This window comes from Siphateles boraxobius, unplaced genomic scaffold (assembly GCF_051911475.1).
Source record: "Siphateles boraxobius isolate OS27281-9 unplaced genomic scaffold, OSU_SipBor_1 1, whole genome shotgun sequence".
Lineage (NCBI taxonomy): Eukaryota > Metazoa > Chordata > Actinopteri > Cypriniformes > Leuciscidae > Siphateles > Siphateles boraxobius.
The window spans coordinates 28,093,206-28,112,880 of NW_027508699.1; the positions used below are offsets into that span (position 1 = coordinate 28,093,206).

At 37.2% G+C, this 19,675-nt stretch overlaps 1 protein-coding gene and 1 long non-coding RNA gene across 2 annotated transcripts; one reads left to right on the forward strand and one right to left on the reverse strand.

The window, feature by feature from the left end:
- Nucleotides 1-2,457: 2,457 nt before the first annotated feature.
- LOC143736836 (uncharacterized) lies at nucleotides 2,458-15,410 on the reverse strand. Its single transcript, XM_077227997.1, has 4 exons — nucleotides 15,311-15,410; nucleotides 14,880-15,118; nucleotides 2,870-2,957; nucleotides 2,458-2,771 (listed from the first exon to the last, which is right to left on the reverse strand). The coding sequence occupies exons 1-4, from the start codon at nucleotides 15,348-15,350 to the stop codon at nucleotides 2,458-2,460; spliced, it is 681 nt and encodes a 226-aa protein (XP_077084112.1). The 5' UTR covers nucleotides 15,351-15,410.
- Nucleotides 12,067-13,208, forward strand: LOC143739991 (uncharacterized). The gene is made up of 3 exons (XR_013204709.1): nucleotides 12,067-12,251; nucleotides 12,744-12,779; nucleotides 13,073-13,208. It is a non-coding gene; the product is annotated as an uncharacterized LOC143739991 (long non-coding RNA).
- Nucleotides 15,411-19,675: the final 4,265 nt, after the last annotated feature.

A 19,675-nucleotide genomic window follows, 5' to 3' on the forward strand; every position in this document is an offset into this window, starting at 1 on the left:
AGCAGAAGAAATCAACAGATCCACATGGGTTTTCTTTTCATTCAGTTTCGCAGAGAATCGAGGATCTTGATCCAAAACATTTGATTTGTGTAAAACTGCCCCATTGGCATGAAGAATAACGAAAAGAAATTCAGGAGCCGATCCAAGATATTGGCGATACCAAAATAAACTTCTTGCTGAGGAGTAACTACAGGACAGACTTATAATCTCCCCTTCTGTCCCAAACATATGAGTTTCAACTTGTGTGATGTCCTTCCCCAAACTCACACCTGCAGATGAAATAATCAACATTTAACAACTTTTTGACAGCAAAGACATAAATATTAGTAGAAAAAAGAACCTGGGCCTGAGGGTTGAAATACTTACATGCCAGACAACATAACAAAGCCAAAACAAACATCATCATTTTCAGGAGGATGTTTTAGTTCATCTGCAGGACAAAGTGTTACTGAAGTAAATTCATCATCTAGCAGAAGGTGTCTCCAGCTTGCACCTCCCCTTAAGTCCTTAAGTTATGAAAGTGATCATCTCTCTCTGATGCTCTAATGACTGTTCATGATGATCATTTACCCTCTAATTATTTATTTATATTCAATTTCGTATACATTTTAGCAAAGATTACAAAAAATCTTTTTAAGGTTATAGTTATAGTCATAGACATCTCGATTTTGCATCAAGGCCTATTATAATATCACAGTTGTTCTGAGTTTTATATGAGATAGATTTCAGTTTGATGTTACTGACTGAAACCAATTGTTCAGTTTATTTTGTACATTGAAAGAAGTGTTTTTCTTACTACTCATTTTAGTCTTGTTTTCCAGTACACATATCTTAACATTATTAAATCAAGAAACATTACTTGAGAAGCTTAATGACTTGTCAACAAAAAGTCTTGTTTTCTGAACAATATATCAAAATTCACCGAATTCATTTCAACTCAGTTTAAGCTTCAAACAAGAAAAAATACCTGCCAATAGAGTAAGAAAAATAAACTTTATTCAAATAATTAACCCTTTATATAATAAATGAATAATACATATTAAATGAATATACCCCTCTGGCAGGTATTCGACAATTGTTTTCAGAAAACTGTATTTCTTAAGTAAAGTAAACGTATCTTGGTATAAAAATGTTTAGATATTTTTACTGGAAAACAAGACCAACCCCTGGTTTCACTAAAAGCTGCTTGCACTGACATATCTTAAAATATGTCAGTGCCATTGTTTTGTCTCAACATGCACACCAGTATGTTTTTTTCAAAGGCATGTTTAAAAAAGCTAATTGAATGTCCTAATTGAACTAAAGCCTAATCCTGGCTTAATCAAAGCCCTGTCTGTGAAACCAGGACAAAAATACAGAATAGGAAAATAACTTTTGCAGTGTACCAGTAAAGCCAGCTTACATTAACAATGCTACTTGACAATTCCATAGTATCAGTTGAAGTTTTATTTTTTGACATTTGTGTTGTTGAGTCCAGCTGTGGTTTGTACATTTTAAGGCTTGATAAGCAGATTTAAGACTTGTTACTGTGTTTCCTGTGACTGTGGGCCGGAGAGCACAGTAATACAGAGCAGAGTCTGACACTTCAGCAGAGGAGATCTCCAGATACACATGCCGTTCTCCTTTTCTGTGATTGAGTATTATTCTTGGAACGGGTGGATCAGCTTCAGTAGTTACCCCTGAATCTTCCAGTATGAGGAACTGTGGTGGTTAGCCTGTGTATTGACGATACCAGTGAACTCCACGAACAGAACTGCTGTAGTTACAAGAGAGTCACATTGTCACGCTCAAGTGCAAATACTTTCTCACTTTTTGGAGTGATGCAAATTAAAGTGCCATTAAATTCAGTTTTCAAACACTTCCACTGCAATAAAATACATTTACACAAAATATTAAACCTTCAGTTGATGACAGCAGTATCAATATGATCAACATGTTCATTCACTAAACTGGCATGAACAGCAGCTGCGTGTTGTGTAGCTCATCTTTACACAGCTGTATTGTGTCTGTACTAAACTCCTCCTCCTGTCATGACACTGAATCTGAATTACCAGACATCTAAGAAAATATCAAATGAGCATAGCTGTTATAATATGTACGGTTATGTATTTTACTTCTTGGCTTTTGCTTTGTTTTTTGTTTTGCAGCTCATTGTCAATATTGTATTACCATTTTGCTAATACATGTGAGTTTCTATATTTTTTTTTAATGAGACTTCACATTCATCTTTAGGAATTCATACAACATAATATGAGAAAAGAGTTTTCTCATACAGTAGAATACATAATAAATTATGTACAAACACCCTAACCTTTTTACCTACCAAATTCACAGCTGTTACCACATTCTCTGTTTGTGGTTTACAAAACCTTGATGTGTTTTGATACTAATTGATTAAAGGCACTTCAAAGATTTAATTTTGTATGAGTTTTTGTAAAGCTTCTCAGGCATTTTGTATCACTGGGCTACTACTCTTAGAGCACAGTAATATAGAGCTGAATCTGACAGAGGTGCACTGTTAATAATGAGTTCAGTGGATGTTTGGGATGTAGTCGACTGAAATCCATCAGGTATATTTCCATTGCTACTCCTTGATCGAGCACCTTTATACAGTAAATATTTTGGTTCACTGTTTGGATATTGTCTGTACCAGTAAAGCCAAATATCATTGCTGTTAGTTTCATATGTGCAGCTCAGTGTCACAGACTCTCCTTCGTCTCTGATAACATTAGTATTTCCTTCACTTGGCCCAATTCTATCAGCAAATCCACCTGAAATATTTTAAATATATTTATATATAAAATTTTTATATAACAATATTGAATACAGATTCTTTAAGGGGTTCGTTAGTGATTAAAAGTATATTTACCTGAAACTGTGATGAGTATTATGAGTAGCATCTGTATGTCCTCCATGTTAACCATCCAGGCCCACTTTAAATATTTAAACTGTTCATTTATAATATTATCAAATTGATTTATTTGAAATCTTTAATTAAATTAAATTAAATGATATTAATTAAAACACTTTAATGAATTAAAATAAATGAAAGTACGAGTAGCTGATGGATGAATGAAGCACTGAGTGAAGTTATGCTGTATACTAATAATGTGGGTGTGGTTAGTGGAATATGAAACATGCTCTCTGCTTTAAAATGAAATGGTAAGCATTGTTTCTGATGGACATAAATTAGTATGTTGAACAATTGGACTTTTTAGCTTAACTTAAAACAGATTTAATATATCTAATGCAAAGCAAGTAAATGTATTCTTTCACTTGGGGACACTTAATTATTATTTGACATTCACCACATTCAGATCACTTCGCTTGTAAAATGGGAATTAAACATAACATGTGAGATTATGTTGCCCCCTTCTGTTGACACTAAGAACAGCATATTTTGTCCGTATACTTAAAAATAATGTTATTTAAATATGCTTTTATTTATTTTTTATAATTTTCTGGTTATAATCTTTCAACTTTCTCAGATATAATTATACTGATATATAACCAAGTCAGCTTAGTTTTCAGTGTAGTTTGTTTTCCTGTCACTGTGGGCTCCAGGCAACAGTAGTACTTCACAGAGTCTGCTAATTTAGCAGAGGAGATCTCCAGATATAGGTTTTCTTTTCATTCATTATTCCAGAAAATCTGGGATCTAGATCTACTATTTTTAAATTTTGTGAAACTTTTCCTGTCCCTTATTAAAAGGTATTCAGGAGCTGAGTTGGGATATTGGCGATACCACTGTAGACTAACTGCAGAGGAGTAGCTACAGGACAGAGTTATATTGTCCTCCTCTGTCCCAGCCATCTCAGTTTGGACTGGTGTGATGACATTGCTAAAACTCACACCTGCAGATAAGATTTAACCTTATTACATGCATGTCATGAAGAAAAAACAGCACAGCACAAGAATAATAAATAAATAAATAAACATATGGGAAAACATGTAATATATGAATGAAAATATTGAATACTTACATGAAAAAATACAGAGCAAAACCAGAAAAAAGAGCACCATTTATGATGGATTAGTTCCTCTGATGAACAAATTGTTACTTTGAAAGCAAACACTCACTGTCTAGCTGAGGAGGACTTCCATTAAAACCAACCCAGGCTCGGGTGTTGTGAGGTTTTGCGCTCGTGCACGGCTGGACGCGAAATCGGAGCAACACCCGCCCCTGTCAGTGATTGGTTGGAACACTGTTTATTTTGGTTTTGAGTGGTGGTTGTACCCATTTGTTTTTGTGTGCAGATCTCAGAGCCTACGCTGCCTACAGAGACGCGGTTTTTGGACGGCATGCTTATGGGGCGGGCAGCTAGCGGATCGTTAGGAAAGATTAGACATTTATTTTTGGGCCTGAAATCACTGATACAACCTTTAAATAAAGGTTATAAAAATGACAATACCAGTAATGTTCAGACTTCTGAGTAGGCCTATATACTCATTTTAATATAAATTAGGAATTACTTCCACATCATATTTGGCATCAGTTCACGTGTGATCGTCAGATTAGCTCATGTTCAGTCACTGCATTATCTGTCATCTCCACGGGGGCTTTGCGTTTCATTGCTTTCTAATTCAAAACAAGTGATTAAACACTATCTGTCACGTGACGTGCTACAGGCCTAGACCTTCTATCAGTTAATCATATTCATATTAGGTTTAAAGTAAGTTAGTACAATTAGTTCCAAAGTGGAATTTGTAGTAGAATAGCAGTAAAAACAACACTTACCCTGCTTTTACCACAGTAGCCTTGGTTTTACTGTGATAGGTGTGGTAAAAGGACAGTAACCACAGAACTTACCATGCTTTTACCACATTATTTGTAGTTTTAATGTGATTTTTGTTGCAAACACATATTAAACACAACACTTACCATGCTTTTACCACATTATTTGTAGTTTTAATGTGATATTTTTTGTAAATGCATATTAAACAAAACACTTACCATGCTTTTACCACATTATTTGTAGTTTTAATGTGATATTTGTTGTAAATGCATATTAACCACAACATTTACCTGCTTTTACCACATTATTTGTAGTTTTGATGTGATATTTATTGCAAATGCATATTAAACACAACACTTACCATGCTTTTACCACATTATTTTTAGTTTGAATGTGATATTTGTTGTAAATGCATATTAACCACAACACTTACCATGCTTTTACCACATTATTTGTAGTTTTAATGTGATATTTGTTGCAAATGCATATTAAACACAACACTTACCATGCTTTTACCACATTATTTGTAGTTTTAATGTGATATTTGTTGCAAATGCATATTAAACACAACACTTACCATGCTTTCACCACATTATTTGTAGTTTTAATGTGATATTTGTTGTAAATGCATATTAACCACAACACTTACATGCTTTTACCACATTATTTGTAGTGTTAATGTGATATTTGTTGCAAATGCATATTAAACACAACAATTACTATGCTTTTACCACATTATTTGTAGTTTTAATGTGATATTTGTTGTAAATGCATATTAACCACAACACTTACCATGCTTTTACCACATTATTTGTAGTTTTAATGTGATATTTGTTGTAAATGCATATTAACCACAACACTTACATGTTTTTACCACATTATTTGTAGTTTTAATGTGATATTTGTTATAAATGCATATTAACCACAACACTTACCATACTTTTACCACAATATTTGTAGTTTTAATGTGATATTTGTTGTAAATGTATATTAACCACAACACTTGCCATGTGTAACGTACGGACAGAGGCGGTCGGATCCATGTGCAGAACTTTATTAGAACTGGAACATAAGCAGAAATGAACCAGGCACACAAATAATCAAGGGCAATCCAATAGCTCGTGGTGTTAACAAGCGTAGGTCGAGGTAGGCAGCACAGGTTCGCAAACAGTCCAGGATACAGGCAAAGGTCGAGAGTCCAGGGAAACACGGAGAAACAGAACAGGGAATAACGCTCAGAAATGCACGCTTACAGTGTAACAAGACTTCGCAAAGGACAGAGGAGAAACCCAGGTTTAAATCAGGAACTCAATAACCAATAATGAAACACAGCTGAACATAATAACATAATGAGTCCTTGGGCTAAAACATAACACAATGAGAGAGTGCCCTCCAGTGGCTCTCGAGGGCACTACAGCTGCCGATCGTCACATAACCCCCCCTCTAATGAGCGGCTTCCAGACGCTCCTAAGAGCTCCGGGGGGAGGTCAACGGGGGCTGGGATGGAGGGCCAGGCCCATGCAGGGGAACGGACCCTGGACATAGACAAGGCGGGCCTGGGCCTTGGAGCGTGGGCGGGCCTGACTGAACAGGCGGCCAGGGGGCGGAGCAAGACGAGGCGGAGGCCAGGGCGGAGCAGGACGAGACGAAGGCCAGGGCGGAGCAGGACGAGACGAAGGCCAGGGCGGAGCAGGATGAGACGAAGGCCAGGGTGGTGAAGCCCCTGCAGACGACCATGGCGGCGCAGCCCTCATGGTCTCCTCACCGGACCCTTGGCCCCCCCCCCAAAAAAATACTTGGGGAAATCCACGGGTTTAGGAAAGGCCTCCCGGAGCTTAAAGGGCGCAGGCAGGGCGAGGCACAGAGGCGGGGCCGGCAGGGCGAGGAGTCTGGTTACGCTCACCGGAGCCTGGCGAGCCGAACGAGTCCTCCTTCTCTTCCTGCGACGGCGAGTCACTGGGCTAGATACCCTCACTTGGCTAGATTCACTCGCTTGGTTTGATTCAGCACTGGACGCACTTGTCTCACTTGATTCGGCACTTGACTCGGAGCAGGATGAGACGAAGACAGGGGTGGTAAAGCCCCTGCCGACGACCATGGCGGCGCAGCCCTCATGGTCTCCTCACCGGACCCTTGGCCCCCCCCCCAAAAAATACTTGGGGAAATCCACGGGTTTAGGAAAGGCCTCCCGGAGCTTAAAGGGCGCAGGCAGGGCGAGGCGCAGAGGCGGGGCCGGCAGGGCGAGGAGTCTGGTTACGCTCACCGGAGCCTGGCGAGCCCGAACGAGTCCTCCTTCTCTTCCTGCGACGCCGAGTCACTGGGCTAGATACCCTCACTTGGCTAGATTTACTCGCTTGGTTTGATTCAGCACTGGACGCACTTGTCTCACTTGATTCGGCACTTGACTCGGCTCTTGACTCACTTGATTCGGCACTTGATTCGGCACTTTATTCAGCACTTGACTCAGCACTTGACTCGGCACTTGACTCACTTGACTCGGCTCTTGACTCACTTGACTCGGCTCTTGACTCACTTGACTCGGCTCTTGACTCACTTGACTCGGCTCTTGACTCACTTGACTCGGCTCTTGCCTCACTTGACTCGGCTCTTGACTCACTTGACTCGGCTCTTGACTTACTTGACTCGGCTCTTGACTCACTTGACTCGGCTCTTGACTCACTTGACTCGGCTCTTGACTCACTTGACTCTGCTCTTGACTCACTTGACTCACTCGATTCGACTCTTGATCCATGTGCAGAACTTTATTAGAACTGGAACATAAGCAGAAATGAACCAGGCACACAAATAATCAAGGTCAATCCAATAACTCGTGGTGTTAACAGGCGTAGGTCGAGGTAGGCAGCACAGGTTCGCAAACAGTCCAGGATACAGGCAAAGGTCGAGAGTCCAGGGAAACACGGAGAAACAGAACAGGTTTTAATCAGGAACTCAATAACCAATAATGAAACATAGCTGAACATAATAACATAATGAGTCCATGGGGAAAAACATAACACAATGAGAGAGTGCCCTCCAGTGGCTCTCGAGGGCACTACAGCTGCCGATCGTCACACCATGCTTTTACCACATTATTTGTAGTTTTAATGTGATATTTGTTGTAAATGCACAGTAACCACAACACTTACCATGCGTTTACCACCGTAACCTTAGTTTTACTGTGATAGGTGTGGTAAAAGGACAGTAAACACAAAATTGTCCATGCTTTTACCTCAGTATTGGTAGTTTTAAAGTGATATTTATTGTAAATGCATATTAATCACAACACTTATCATGCTTTCAATGTCTAATAATGTAACAACAAATATTTGTAAGGTAAATCAGTAATTTTTCGATTAAATAATCCGATATATTATATATAATGATATTTTCTTTTCTCTTTTTTTAAGCTGAAAAGACCAAAGGGGCCTTTTGGATTCAGTCAGCTCATTATTGTTTGAGGAGAAGTAAACGGGAGACGAAAAGCTACAAAGTCAAATATTCACAATGGTGTGTATGTTTTGGTTTTAACCCTAAATCAAACATTTTATCAAGCATTTGTTGTTTCTTAAACCTTTTCTTACAAAACCCATAGCCCAATCAGTACAAACATAGTCTCAAAGTCTTAATAATTCACAAGATTTAACGATTTAAATTTTTTTTTTTAAGATTTAATTTTAAGTTGTCAAATTCGTACAATACTTGTACATAATCATGCAGCTTTTACTCCTAGTGCTGTCAATAGTGCCTCAATTCCTGTACATATTTATCTCCATATTTGTAAATCAGTTGCGCGCCTTCTTGGAAAGTAGTCGGATGTCCCATACACAGTCAGAAAATTTTATATTAATTGCATATTACAAATTGGACCCTGTCTGCTGATGTTACAGTGATACATGATGTCCCTCCACACCTCATGACCTACCTCTGTTTGCAAGAGTGGAAAAGCTAATTTGACTTGTCACATGACATCAGATACTCGATTATTTTGTCGTAATCAGATCAGTTACACTGCTGATAACTGTCCCATTTGCATGTAAATCATGTTGTTGTTTTTTTACATGTTATTATATAACATATTATATCATGCTATCATAATCACTTTTTTAAGTTGATATGATTATTGCATGCTATTAAAGACATACTTTTATTCATAGAAATGCTCACATATCAGTGAACTTATTACATAAAAATGCTTTTAATATATAATTATGCAACACTCCTTACATAAACAAATCCTACTGTTATATATAAACTGACTACTTGCAAGTAATGTATTAAAATTACCTTCCTTTCTGTTTTGAAGGATTATCTTTTTTAAAGCTATAGGCCTACAATATCAAACTCAACAGCTCTTTTAGGAACCAACCCTCACAGGATCTACTAGTGAGGTGCAGCAAATCTTGTCGTGATCAGCCCTTCCCAGGTAAAGTTTCTACAATATTTCAATCAGTATTTACTCATCAAATGTTCTCGCCTGAATCGTATGGTAAATTAACTTAATTATAACTGTGTTAATTGGTATGTTTCAAGAACAATAGTAATTGCACATAGAGTAAGTGGAGACTTTCTTGTTTTACAGCAGTGAAGGAAGACCAGTCCTTATATCAACGCAAGCTAATGTAATAAGTCCTTTTTGTTTCGGGTGAGGAAGAAACATCTGGTGCCCAAAGAAGACACAAAGGTGCGTAAGTCCATTGGTATGTCTTGTATTTAAACAATGCTGTGTATTACATAATTTGATCTTGACAATTTTACATTGTACAGATTATCACTCGATTTTTATAGGGGTAAAACTGTTTTTCTTCAGTACTTAGCTTATATTATGTGCTGCAATATTATATATATATAATAGGCTACTTCAATGTGTATAATATAATGTACTGACTGCTGCTTTTTGTAAATTTAAATAAGGAACAGGCAACTCTGGCCCTTTTGCATTCTCCTTTTTGAGGTGGAGAGTTTACCTCCAACCCTAATTGAGCACATCTGAACATTTTAACCAAAGTCTCCAGGTTTACTTGTAGACAATAGGCAGGAGGGTTTGAGGTTGGAGCTAAATCTGCAGGACAGTGGATGCTGAGGGCCAGAGTAGCCCATCACTGCTTTAAATAAAGCTACACTGTGTCATTTTTTATGTTGATTCTTTGCAAAAAAACAACAACACTTTGTTCTTTCAAAATGATATGTGCTCATTCATGTGTAATTACTTCCCCCAACTAATCAAGTACTCTCGTAAGTGTAGAATCTGCCATTCAGAATACATATGAGCGAGTCGCTCGAATGGTGGCAGCCATGTTGCGCCTCCATCTTGAAAATACATTCGCCAAAGAGGGACATACCTGGAAATTCAAGTGTCACCTTTCGCGCCTGTACTTAGTGGCACCGTGACGAATGCGAGGAGGAGATTACTCATAATAATACGGCCACCGTAGGACCCACATGGAAAGAAACTATATGGGGATATATGCGCATATATGAAACCTATATGCAGTTTATATGCACATATATGCTACATATATACAGCATATATGCACATATATGCTAATATATATGCTGCATATATGCGTATATATGGCACATATAGGCAAAACTGAGGTGCATATATGTGCATATACAGGCCATATATGTCTCCTGTATTGCTTCTTTATATCCACATAAGCCCTATATGTGCATACATGTCTCCTAGCTCATAGCAGGATCTGGTCATTTTTTACTGTCATACATGATGCCTAGCTCATATTTTCTATTATCAAGGCAATAAGAACTAACTAAAAAAAAAAATTATGCAAGAACTGTATGTGCAAACATGTGAAATTGGTATCACATGTAATTGGCATGTTATGGAATTTAATTATGGCAATTAAGTGAGAGGAGATGGAAAGCTATGGGAAAGCCATTTACAAGGTCAATTCTTTCTTGTATGAAGATAGTGGAAAAGAAGGAAATAACAAAATGGTTTGTCGTTTTTTTATTTTGTCAATCAAGCCCTCTTTCCAATTTCAGGTCACTTCCAGATTCACATTACAGCTCATAGGCCTACACATCCACACATTCACCATTACATCCACCAAATGCAATGCAAAATGCAATGTTTTCTGTATTGTCTTAATGCAGTTTCTAGATGAATATGGCTGAAAGGTCATTACAGTCTAAATGTAGCAACAACAAAAAAGAACATAGAACATACATTCAAGTAGGCTAATCATCATCATCATCATCATCATCATCATCATCATCATCATCATCATCATCATCATCATCATCATCATCATCCCATCTATCTGAGCATTTCACTGTGGTTAATGAATTTGAAGACAAGCATGTATTTTAGTCTGTAAAGTTTTTAAAAAATCGAAAAGCCCAAAGATCTGTATCTCTGCTAAATGAATTTAATATGTTTGCGATGCCATTTATCTTTTCTTTTCATTTCTTTTCTTTTCTTTTCTTTTATTTTATTTTTGTCCAAATTAGTGTTGTTTCAAGTTATACTTATCAAATGTGAAAATGTGTAAAAGAAATGTGTCAAGAACTTGATATCAAACTCTGTAATTTTGAAAATTAAAAAAAAAAAAATCTCCACTCTACTGCTACCATGGCTGCTACAGCGCCGCGTAGTTGATGAGTCATGACGTCACCCGCCTGACGTTTGACGATTCGCGCCGAAAGATATCGGCTGGGAGTGAAAATGGCGATGGAGCGTTGGAGATCTGCTATGTCCTACTTATCATCAATCGTAAGTATTCCTCATTTTAATATTTATTAGCAGGGTTTTTTCTGGAGATGGATATTGCGGTGGCAGAGAAGTATAAACTTAGAAATTGTATGGGCTGAAAGTTTAACACGTGTTTGGCAAAATAAATGCTATGTTGTTAGCTAGTAGTGTGGGTGCTCATATAGCCGTTGATAAGATTCAAATTAGAATTATATTTATTTGTCTCTTTCTGGAGGAATTCGTAGAGGGTTCACAAAAGTCATGGCCTAGAGAATACAGTTCATGAGTACACACACTTCTCTGCCTTCAACGGCGCAAGAAGGCAATCGGCTCTAGAAAAAAACCCTGGGGAATTTGAATTTGGGAGAAATATATATATATGTTTTAATTGCGTTCACAAACAGGTTTCCTCTGCAGAGCCTTATGAATGGGCTTTGGAGGGTTGTAGCTTGCGTTCACAGCTGTAACGTTAGAGTTGCTGGGTGCTATTTTGATTTAGTGATTGTAATTGTTTTTGTTTTTTTATATAACCTCTTTCTAGAAATCCCTCAAATGAAAAGTGACCTCGCCATTATTGCTCAAAAGGTAAGTTCCTCTGTTTTTCATTGCTTTTTAAAATTGTTTCTCAAGCAGATCTGTAGAGACTTGTGATGTTGGGCTGATTGATAGTGTTAATTATTTGATGTATTTGCACTTTAATTTATTGAAGAGAATAACTATATTTTTCTTCTATGAACAAGACTGGAAGGAGTCCTGTGGAGGATCTAGATTCCCCCTTCTCGACTTTTGGAGAAGTGCAACCGGTGAGTAACCCCCTTGCATTTGTATTTATTTATTTAGTTTACTTGTTACTCAAACAGAGCTATATGGATTTTTATGATGTTTGGCTGATTACTTTTGCATGTAACTTTAATTTATTGACATGTTTGATGTTTTCCAAGCCCCCCCTGTAAATAAGAATCTATAGTGGCTTGCTTGGATAAATAAAAAATGTTGTGGAGTTTTACTAAGTTTCTTTCTTCTCTAAGACTCCAGAGAGGAGGCCGAGCCATTTAAAGCGAGTCCCATGGTGACTTTCCAAGGGAGTGCTTTCGAGAGACACCACAGGGTTTCGAGTGTAACCCTTTTATACCTCAGATTTTTCTGTACTTATTTTACTTAAGGCTCCAACTGAGCTATAGGGATTTTTATGTTGGGATAGTTAGTGGTAATATGTAATTTAATAGCCCCATATGCATAAAATTGTTGAAGTTTTACAATTGTTGAGTTTAACAATGTTTTTCTTCTCTAACAAGACTGCAGCAACAGCTGAGACATCAGCGAAAACACAGGTGAGTAACATTATTTAGTAAGGTTGGGTATAAACTGTGTGTTTGTAGGAGCCAATTAGTGTTATACGAGACAATCATCCTTTCCTCCTGCACCCCTACGCTCCTCTCCACCCACTGTCTTTTCTCCTTCCCTACTCTCCATCCAACCTCCTCCTCCAACCTCCTCCTCCCTATTATTATATTATTATTATTATTAACTATTGGGAAGCTAAAAATAAGAATCAATATGAAACATAAAAACCTTTCTAAAAGTTGCCAATAAATTAATATTGTGATGTGAAATTATTTTTCAGATTGAAGTTATAAAGGGCTCTGGGGTGTTTTGCCAGGCCTTGCCACCTCTGCTACTGCCATGGTGTGGAATCTGCTGCTGGGCACCTTTTGATTTGGAGACTTTGCTAAAAAGCAACCTGAATGGTACAAAACAACATGTTCTTAATCTCTTCTGTCCTTGCAAAAAAAAAAAAACAAGTCAGTCATATTCTGTGGAATAAATTATGTTTGTGTGCGGGCATACCATTGCTTTTTTACTTGCCATTTTTGTATTTCCTTGCACCTCAAATAAAAGTGATGTGTATATAAAAAATAATCTCTTGTTTTGACCACCTTCATTTTACCCCCCTTTCATAATAATTTTTAAATATTACTTTAAGGTGGGAAGCCAACCTTGGGGATGGGGAGCAGCTGGTCGCCCTTGACCAAATTAAAAAGGCAGCCATTATTGGTGAGTAAATGCATAATGCGTTGAGAAGGGAAAACAAAACTTTTAAGACTTTATAAGTTCACTACTTTAACCATAGCCTACTTGTATCAATGTTTATTAGGTATCAATGGAGACTGTATTAGATAGGGCACCCATTATTGTTACTGTATCTGCTTGTAACCTATAATACTAATTCATTGCTTGCTCATTTCTTGATCCTACCTTTCCTTTTCTAAAGCCACATTTCTGAATTTTTCCTATCCATGAATTTTCTCTGCTTTGGATGCACATGATTGACCGTGTGACTGTTAACAATGCAGTCCCCATGACGGACGTGCATATGAAAGAACGATGCCGCTAAAAAAAAGGGGGGGTGATGTTTCCAATCAGAATTTCTTTCAGATTTAGCAGAATCCAATCAGAATCTTCCAAATGACGTGTTTACATGACGCATTTTTTATTATGATCAGCCCTTTATCCAAAATATGTGTCCAATCGCAGCTGTACTGTAAGCACTTTGGGTTCCTGATGAAGCACTATATTATTATTATTATACTGTCTTATTATTTTTGTCTTCTCTAGATGCTACATTGAAGAAGTGGCCGGCAGCCAGCTGAGGACAGATGGGCACATCTATCAATTCGAAGCTCACAGAGCTGAGAAGATCAACAAGATAAATTGGGGTTTTTTCTGTTCAGTTTTTTTGTCTTATTTTTGTTCTTGTAATATTTGATTGTTCTTAAGTAAATAAATAATTAAAATTTTTACATCTTGGGCTATTATTTATGTTGCCTAGTAGCTATGGATTTTAATAATAATACTAATATATAGGTAACATATAGCTGCATATATGCACCTATATAGGTACATATATGCACACCTGTATATGCACCTATATAGGTACATATATGCAGCTATATATGCAGCTATATAGGTACATATATGTAGCTATATATGCACCTATATAGGTACATATATGCACATATATATGCACCTATATAGGTACATATATGCACATATATATATGCACCTATATAGGTACATATATGCACCTATATAGGTACATATATGTACACATATATGTACCTATATAAGTACATATATGCACATATAATATAGGAAAACGGCCAATTTTATATATGTCACATATATTAAAATCCTATATCAAAACCTATATTAAAACATATATGTTCATATAGGTTTTTTCCATGTGGGGAGTTACAACGCCCTCGGAATGGGAGGGGCTAGAAAGGTTATTCAGTTGGTAGTCTTATACAATTTCACCGCTATATGGGAGAAAATCTTACACAATGTTAGCTTTAAATAACGCAGAACATAAGCTGACCTGACTGTCCATTAAACAGTTTAATTTGAATTGTTTGTGTTTTTTGTTTTACTTTCAGACCAGGACTGGAGAACGCCTGACGATGGAATCTCGAATCTACATTAGACTTCTGAGCTTCTTTTGCACTGTCTGAGATGAGCACAAGGAATTCAGGAGCTGATCCGGGATACTGACGGTACCAATAAAGAGTATATGCAGATGAATAACTGCAGGATAATTTAGCATGTGAACCCTCGACAGCAAAAAACTCCTGTGTTTCGGTTGGTTTAATTTCATTTCCATATGTTGCATCTGCAAAAATAGATCAAGTCTTTAATGAACTGGTGTTTTAAATTGAATCAATCATTTTAGACGTACCAGTTTAAAATTCAATATACTGCTCAATGTAAAGAAATAGACTTTATACTTAATTTTGAGCAGAAACGAGCAAATCTGGCTGCTCAGAATACTTAGATGTAATACTCAAAATACTTTAATACTTACATGCAAATGCAGAAAGCAGAATGACAGAATGGAGTATCATTGTGTTTGTTCCTTATGCTCTGTCGAACAGACTCTCTAACAGACGCTTAACAAGATTACATCAGATGTCAATGCTTTAAACCCTCCCTCTTCCAGAGAGCTGAATGAAAGAGCAGATCAGATCTGTTTCATAGTCAACAATGTCATCACTATTCATATGCTATAGTGCATAGCTCCCTCTTGTGGTTACTTACTAACTTGTACAACATAAATGCTCAGAACACAAACAGAATGTGATTGAATTTATTCCTTAAGCTTTGGTTGTTATCGTACTGCAGATCTATATATCAGGTATTCATTTTATAGCCCTGTACAGTTGCCACAGCTTAGACACAAAAAAGCAAGTTAAATTGTATTTAAAACAACAACGAGTTGTTTTGAGAACATCCTAAGAGTGCAGTGTGTAACAAACTGCATTAATAGCATTAAGTTAATAATAATAATAAAAATCTTAATCTATCATACATGTTATACTGCTGATAGTTTTCACCCTCATATAGTAGTACTGTATGTAAACATACTGTATACTGTTAATTCAGATAGATTTATGGAAATGAATTAGTTGTGTGCCTTCAGTTGTGTCAGGTTTTTGTACAGTGTTCTTGTGTTTCCTGTGACTGTGGGCCTCAGAGCACAGTAATACACAGCAGAGTCTGATACTTCAGCAGAGGAGATCTCCAGATCCACACGTTTGATCTCTTTTGTGGCCTGTTTTTCTTTTCTAGTCTTAGTAGAGAACCTGGGATCTACCTCAGATGTCTTAGTCTCTTTCACACTCTCTATTATAAGCACAAGAAATTGAGGAGCTGATCCGGGATACTGACGGTACCATAGAAGTGAATTTTCAGAAGAATAACTGCAGGATAATGTAACAGTTGAAGACACTGCAGAAAAATCTTCACTGCGGTCTGGTGTGATTTCATCTCCAAAACTCACACCTGGAAAACAACAAAATAACATTTTAATTTTCAAATAGTTTTAGTTTTGAAAATGATTGATTACAAGGATTTGAATCAGTTAATACTAGTTAACAATTGTATTGAATTTTAATGTTACTTTCTTTGTCATTATGAAGAAATACATTTAGGATGTAGAAAACATTTGTACATTTTCAATAAAAAAAACTAATTTAGCATTTAAGATGAAAAATTATTTGACAAACTATATACGTGTATTCTAAAATTAGAAATCCAAATGCACGCAAAACATGCACAAATGCACTTACATGCCAAGGCAGAGAGCAGAATGACTGAATGAAGTATCATTGTACAGTAAATGTGTGTGTGTGTTCACTACAGCAGAACTGAGCTTTGTGACAGTCTAGCAAATGTAACAAGATCATCTGAGATGTTAAACTCCTCCCCTTTCATCCTCTGTCAGTTTGATGCAAAAAAAAAAAAAAACATATACACATATACATACAGTTTAAAAACAAACATTTAAATGATAAATGTGATACCTGCTCATGCAGGTCAAGAAATAATATTTTTTATGAAGGTTCACAAAACAAAAATGAAGATAGTTTTAGCACATAGACCTTACGTAAAACTAAAATGTAGATGAGCTGATGAAATGCACTTTGCATAGCACAAAATCTTTTTAAAATTTTAAATATATATATTTTTGATTACACAGCATATTATTGCAGTGGGATAGAAGTCAACAGCATGTGGATTTGCACTTTGTCATATAATTGAGCATTTCCTCTGTTTTTGTATGAGTGTTGAGTGTGTTTGAGTTACAGTGGGCTTCAGAGCACAGTAATACACAGCAGAGTCTGACACACACACATCCTGGATTGTCAGAGGAACTGATCTTGATGTGGAATTCAATGTTGCAGAAAATCTCTCTTCAAATTCAGGCTCTGTAGTTCCTTTCCCAAAGGAAAATTCACTCAGAATGAATGTTGGTGATTTGTTTGGTAGCTGTTTGTACCAGAAGAGATACAGATTTGGATCAGTTGTAGTGTAATTGCACTTTAAGATTAATTGATCTCCTTCACTTGCAGGCATTTCTCTATAAGACTGTTCAACCCTGTCCTGTCCCGAGGACACTGGAAAAAGAACATTATTCATTATATTCATGTAATTCATTAACATGAATTATTTGCAAAGTAAACTTAAACATTTAATAACCAAAATGAATGTAAACTCTTTCATCAAATGTTTTGCTTACCATCATAATGTGCTATGAAACACAGGGAAATCAAAGCCCATTTAAGCATAGCTGTTCTCTGAGGTAAAAGAACAGGAATTCAATCAACAGTGCTTTTAAAAAAAAAAAAAACTGTGTCTCACTGAGATCTACTTTAATGTATCATGTTACATGATCTGCTCATACACTAAGAGAGCAATTCTGACCTCTTGTGGACAAAGTTTAAAATTACTTAAATTTGTTTTTAGGGACCAACAACAATTTTTCACAAAAGTAGGATTAGCCTAAAATGTTTTTTGAACACGTGCTTGATCCTCTCTACTCATCTCTCGGTGTGTAAATTGTAAAGCCATTTACTCACTGTACCCATGGGCATCATGCACCTGTTTTTTTTCTTTTTTCTGTGCAGAAGATTATTGTAAATTATCTGAAAAATGTGCCTTGACTGTGTACATGCAAATGAAGGATTTCTGCCATAATGTTGTAAACTAAACTAAACCCTTTTCTACCTACAATATTCATGCATTTTTTGTTAATGTGGCTGTTTTGAATGGGCAAGAAGATGCGTCTATGCCAGAGGAGTCTTTATATAATTCAAGATTTAAGGGTCCAATTTCTCCTGAACTGTGAAACACCGCTGTTTCCTTTTTTTGTACTAGTAGGTTTTTGTACAGTGTTATAGTGTTTCCTGTGACTGTGGGCTGCAGAGCACAGTAATACAGAGCAGAGTCTTTCAGAGCAGCAGAGGAGATCTCCAGATACACACGGTTTTGATTTTCTTTTCTGATCTTAGTTGTGAATCTTTGATCTACATCAGATCTCTTCAAATCTTTTACACTGTCTGAAATGAGCACAAGGAATTCGGGAGCTGATCCGGGATACTGCCGGTACCAAAATAAAGACCATGCAGAAGAATAACTGCAGGATAATTTAACGCTTGAACCTTCGGCTGCAAACTCCTGTGTTTTGTCTGGTGTAATAGTATCTCCATTACTGGAACCTGCAAAGAAAAGTGAAATAGTCTCAGAGGGTGCAAATATTATCACTATGCTGGTAAAATGTGAGCATTTCAGAAGTTCATTCACTTATAGTGCACTGTAATATATTAAGGCCATAAATAAGACAATATATTAACAATTACTTGACATACTTCATTGTGATAATTTAAGGACAGCACTGAAGTAATGGTACTTACATACTAAAGTGAGCAGAATAAGTGAATGAAGTATCATTGTGTGTGTGCTTCCAGTCTCAGCTTGAATGATCTTATGACAGTCTCTGTCAGGTTCAGTAAAATACACTCAGATACATTAAGCTCCTCCTTCCTCACCTCCTGGGGAAAATAGAGCGCATCTAAAAATCTGTTTATCACTGTCACACTGTTGCTTCATATAATGTCACAAAAACAGCAAATCTTTTATCTAAAGATTTTAACAAAAGATTTGCATTTAATTTCATAGTGAAATTAATCTTTTTGAAAATAACAGGTGGGAGAGCATAATATCTGTGATTTCCATTACACGAGAGTAGATGTTAAAACTTCATGCTGATTTGTACTCGGCTTTCGCCAAGATAAGCAACACTAAGACGTAGCTTTACAGTAAACTATGCTTCACCCATTTACGCTTCTTTCCATATGGTGGTGTGACTCCCCTTCTGTCCGGCGTTAACGACTGCAGTGTACTTGGCGCGTCAGCACACACGGCGGCTGCAACTACAGTGTGGTCTCCCTAGTGGATCAGCGCGACAACCGTCTGGATTGAGCCAAGTAGGGGACATCTCTAGGGTCTTCAAGTGGGCACCTTCCGTCCTCAGTGTTTCGTCGACTAGCCCACGACACCTCAAGAGGGCTCGACAGTGACTCTGGCGTCCCAGAGTCACCCCCCTCCGTACCCCACTCAACTCAGCCCAGCTTACTGACCTCAACATCCCTCCTGCTGCTGAGACCTAACCACAATCTCACAATCTCTCCGCAACCCAACCATACGCGCCAACCCGTTTGACAAAGGCTGTCGAGCCCCACTGGTGTGTTAATATGCAGTTTCAGTGGCAACGGTTCCGTATGGCTTACCACCTACCGCAAAACACAATGGCCCTCATTTATCATTCTTGCGTAGAAACGGGTGTATATGTTGGCGTAAGATTATGCTTACACTCCTCTCACCGCCTGAT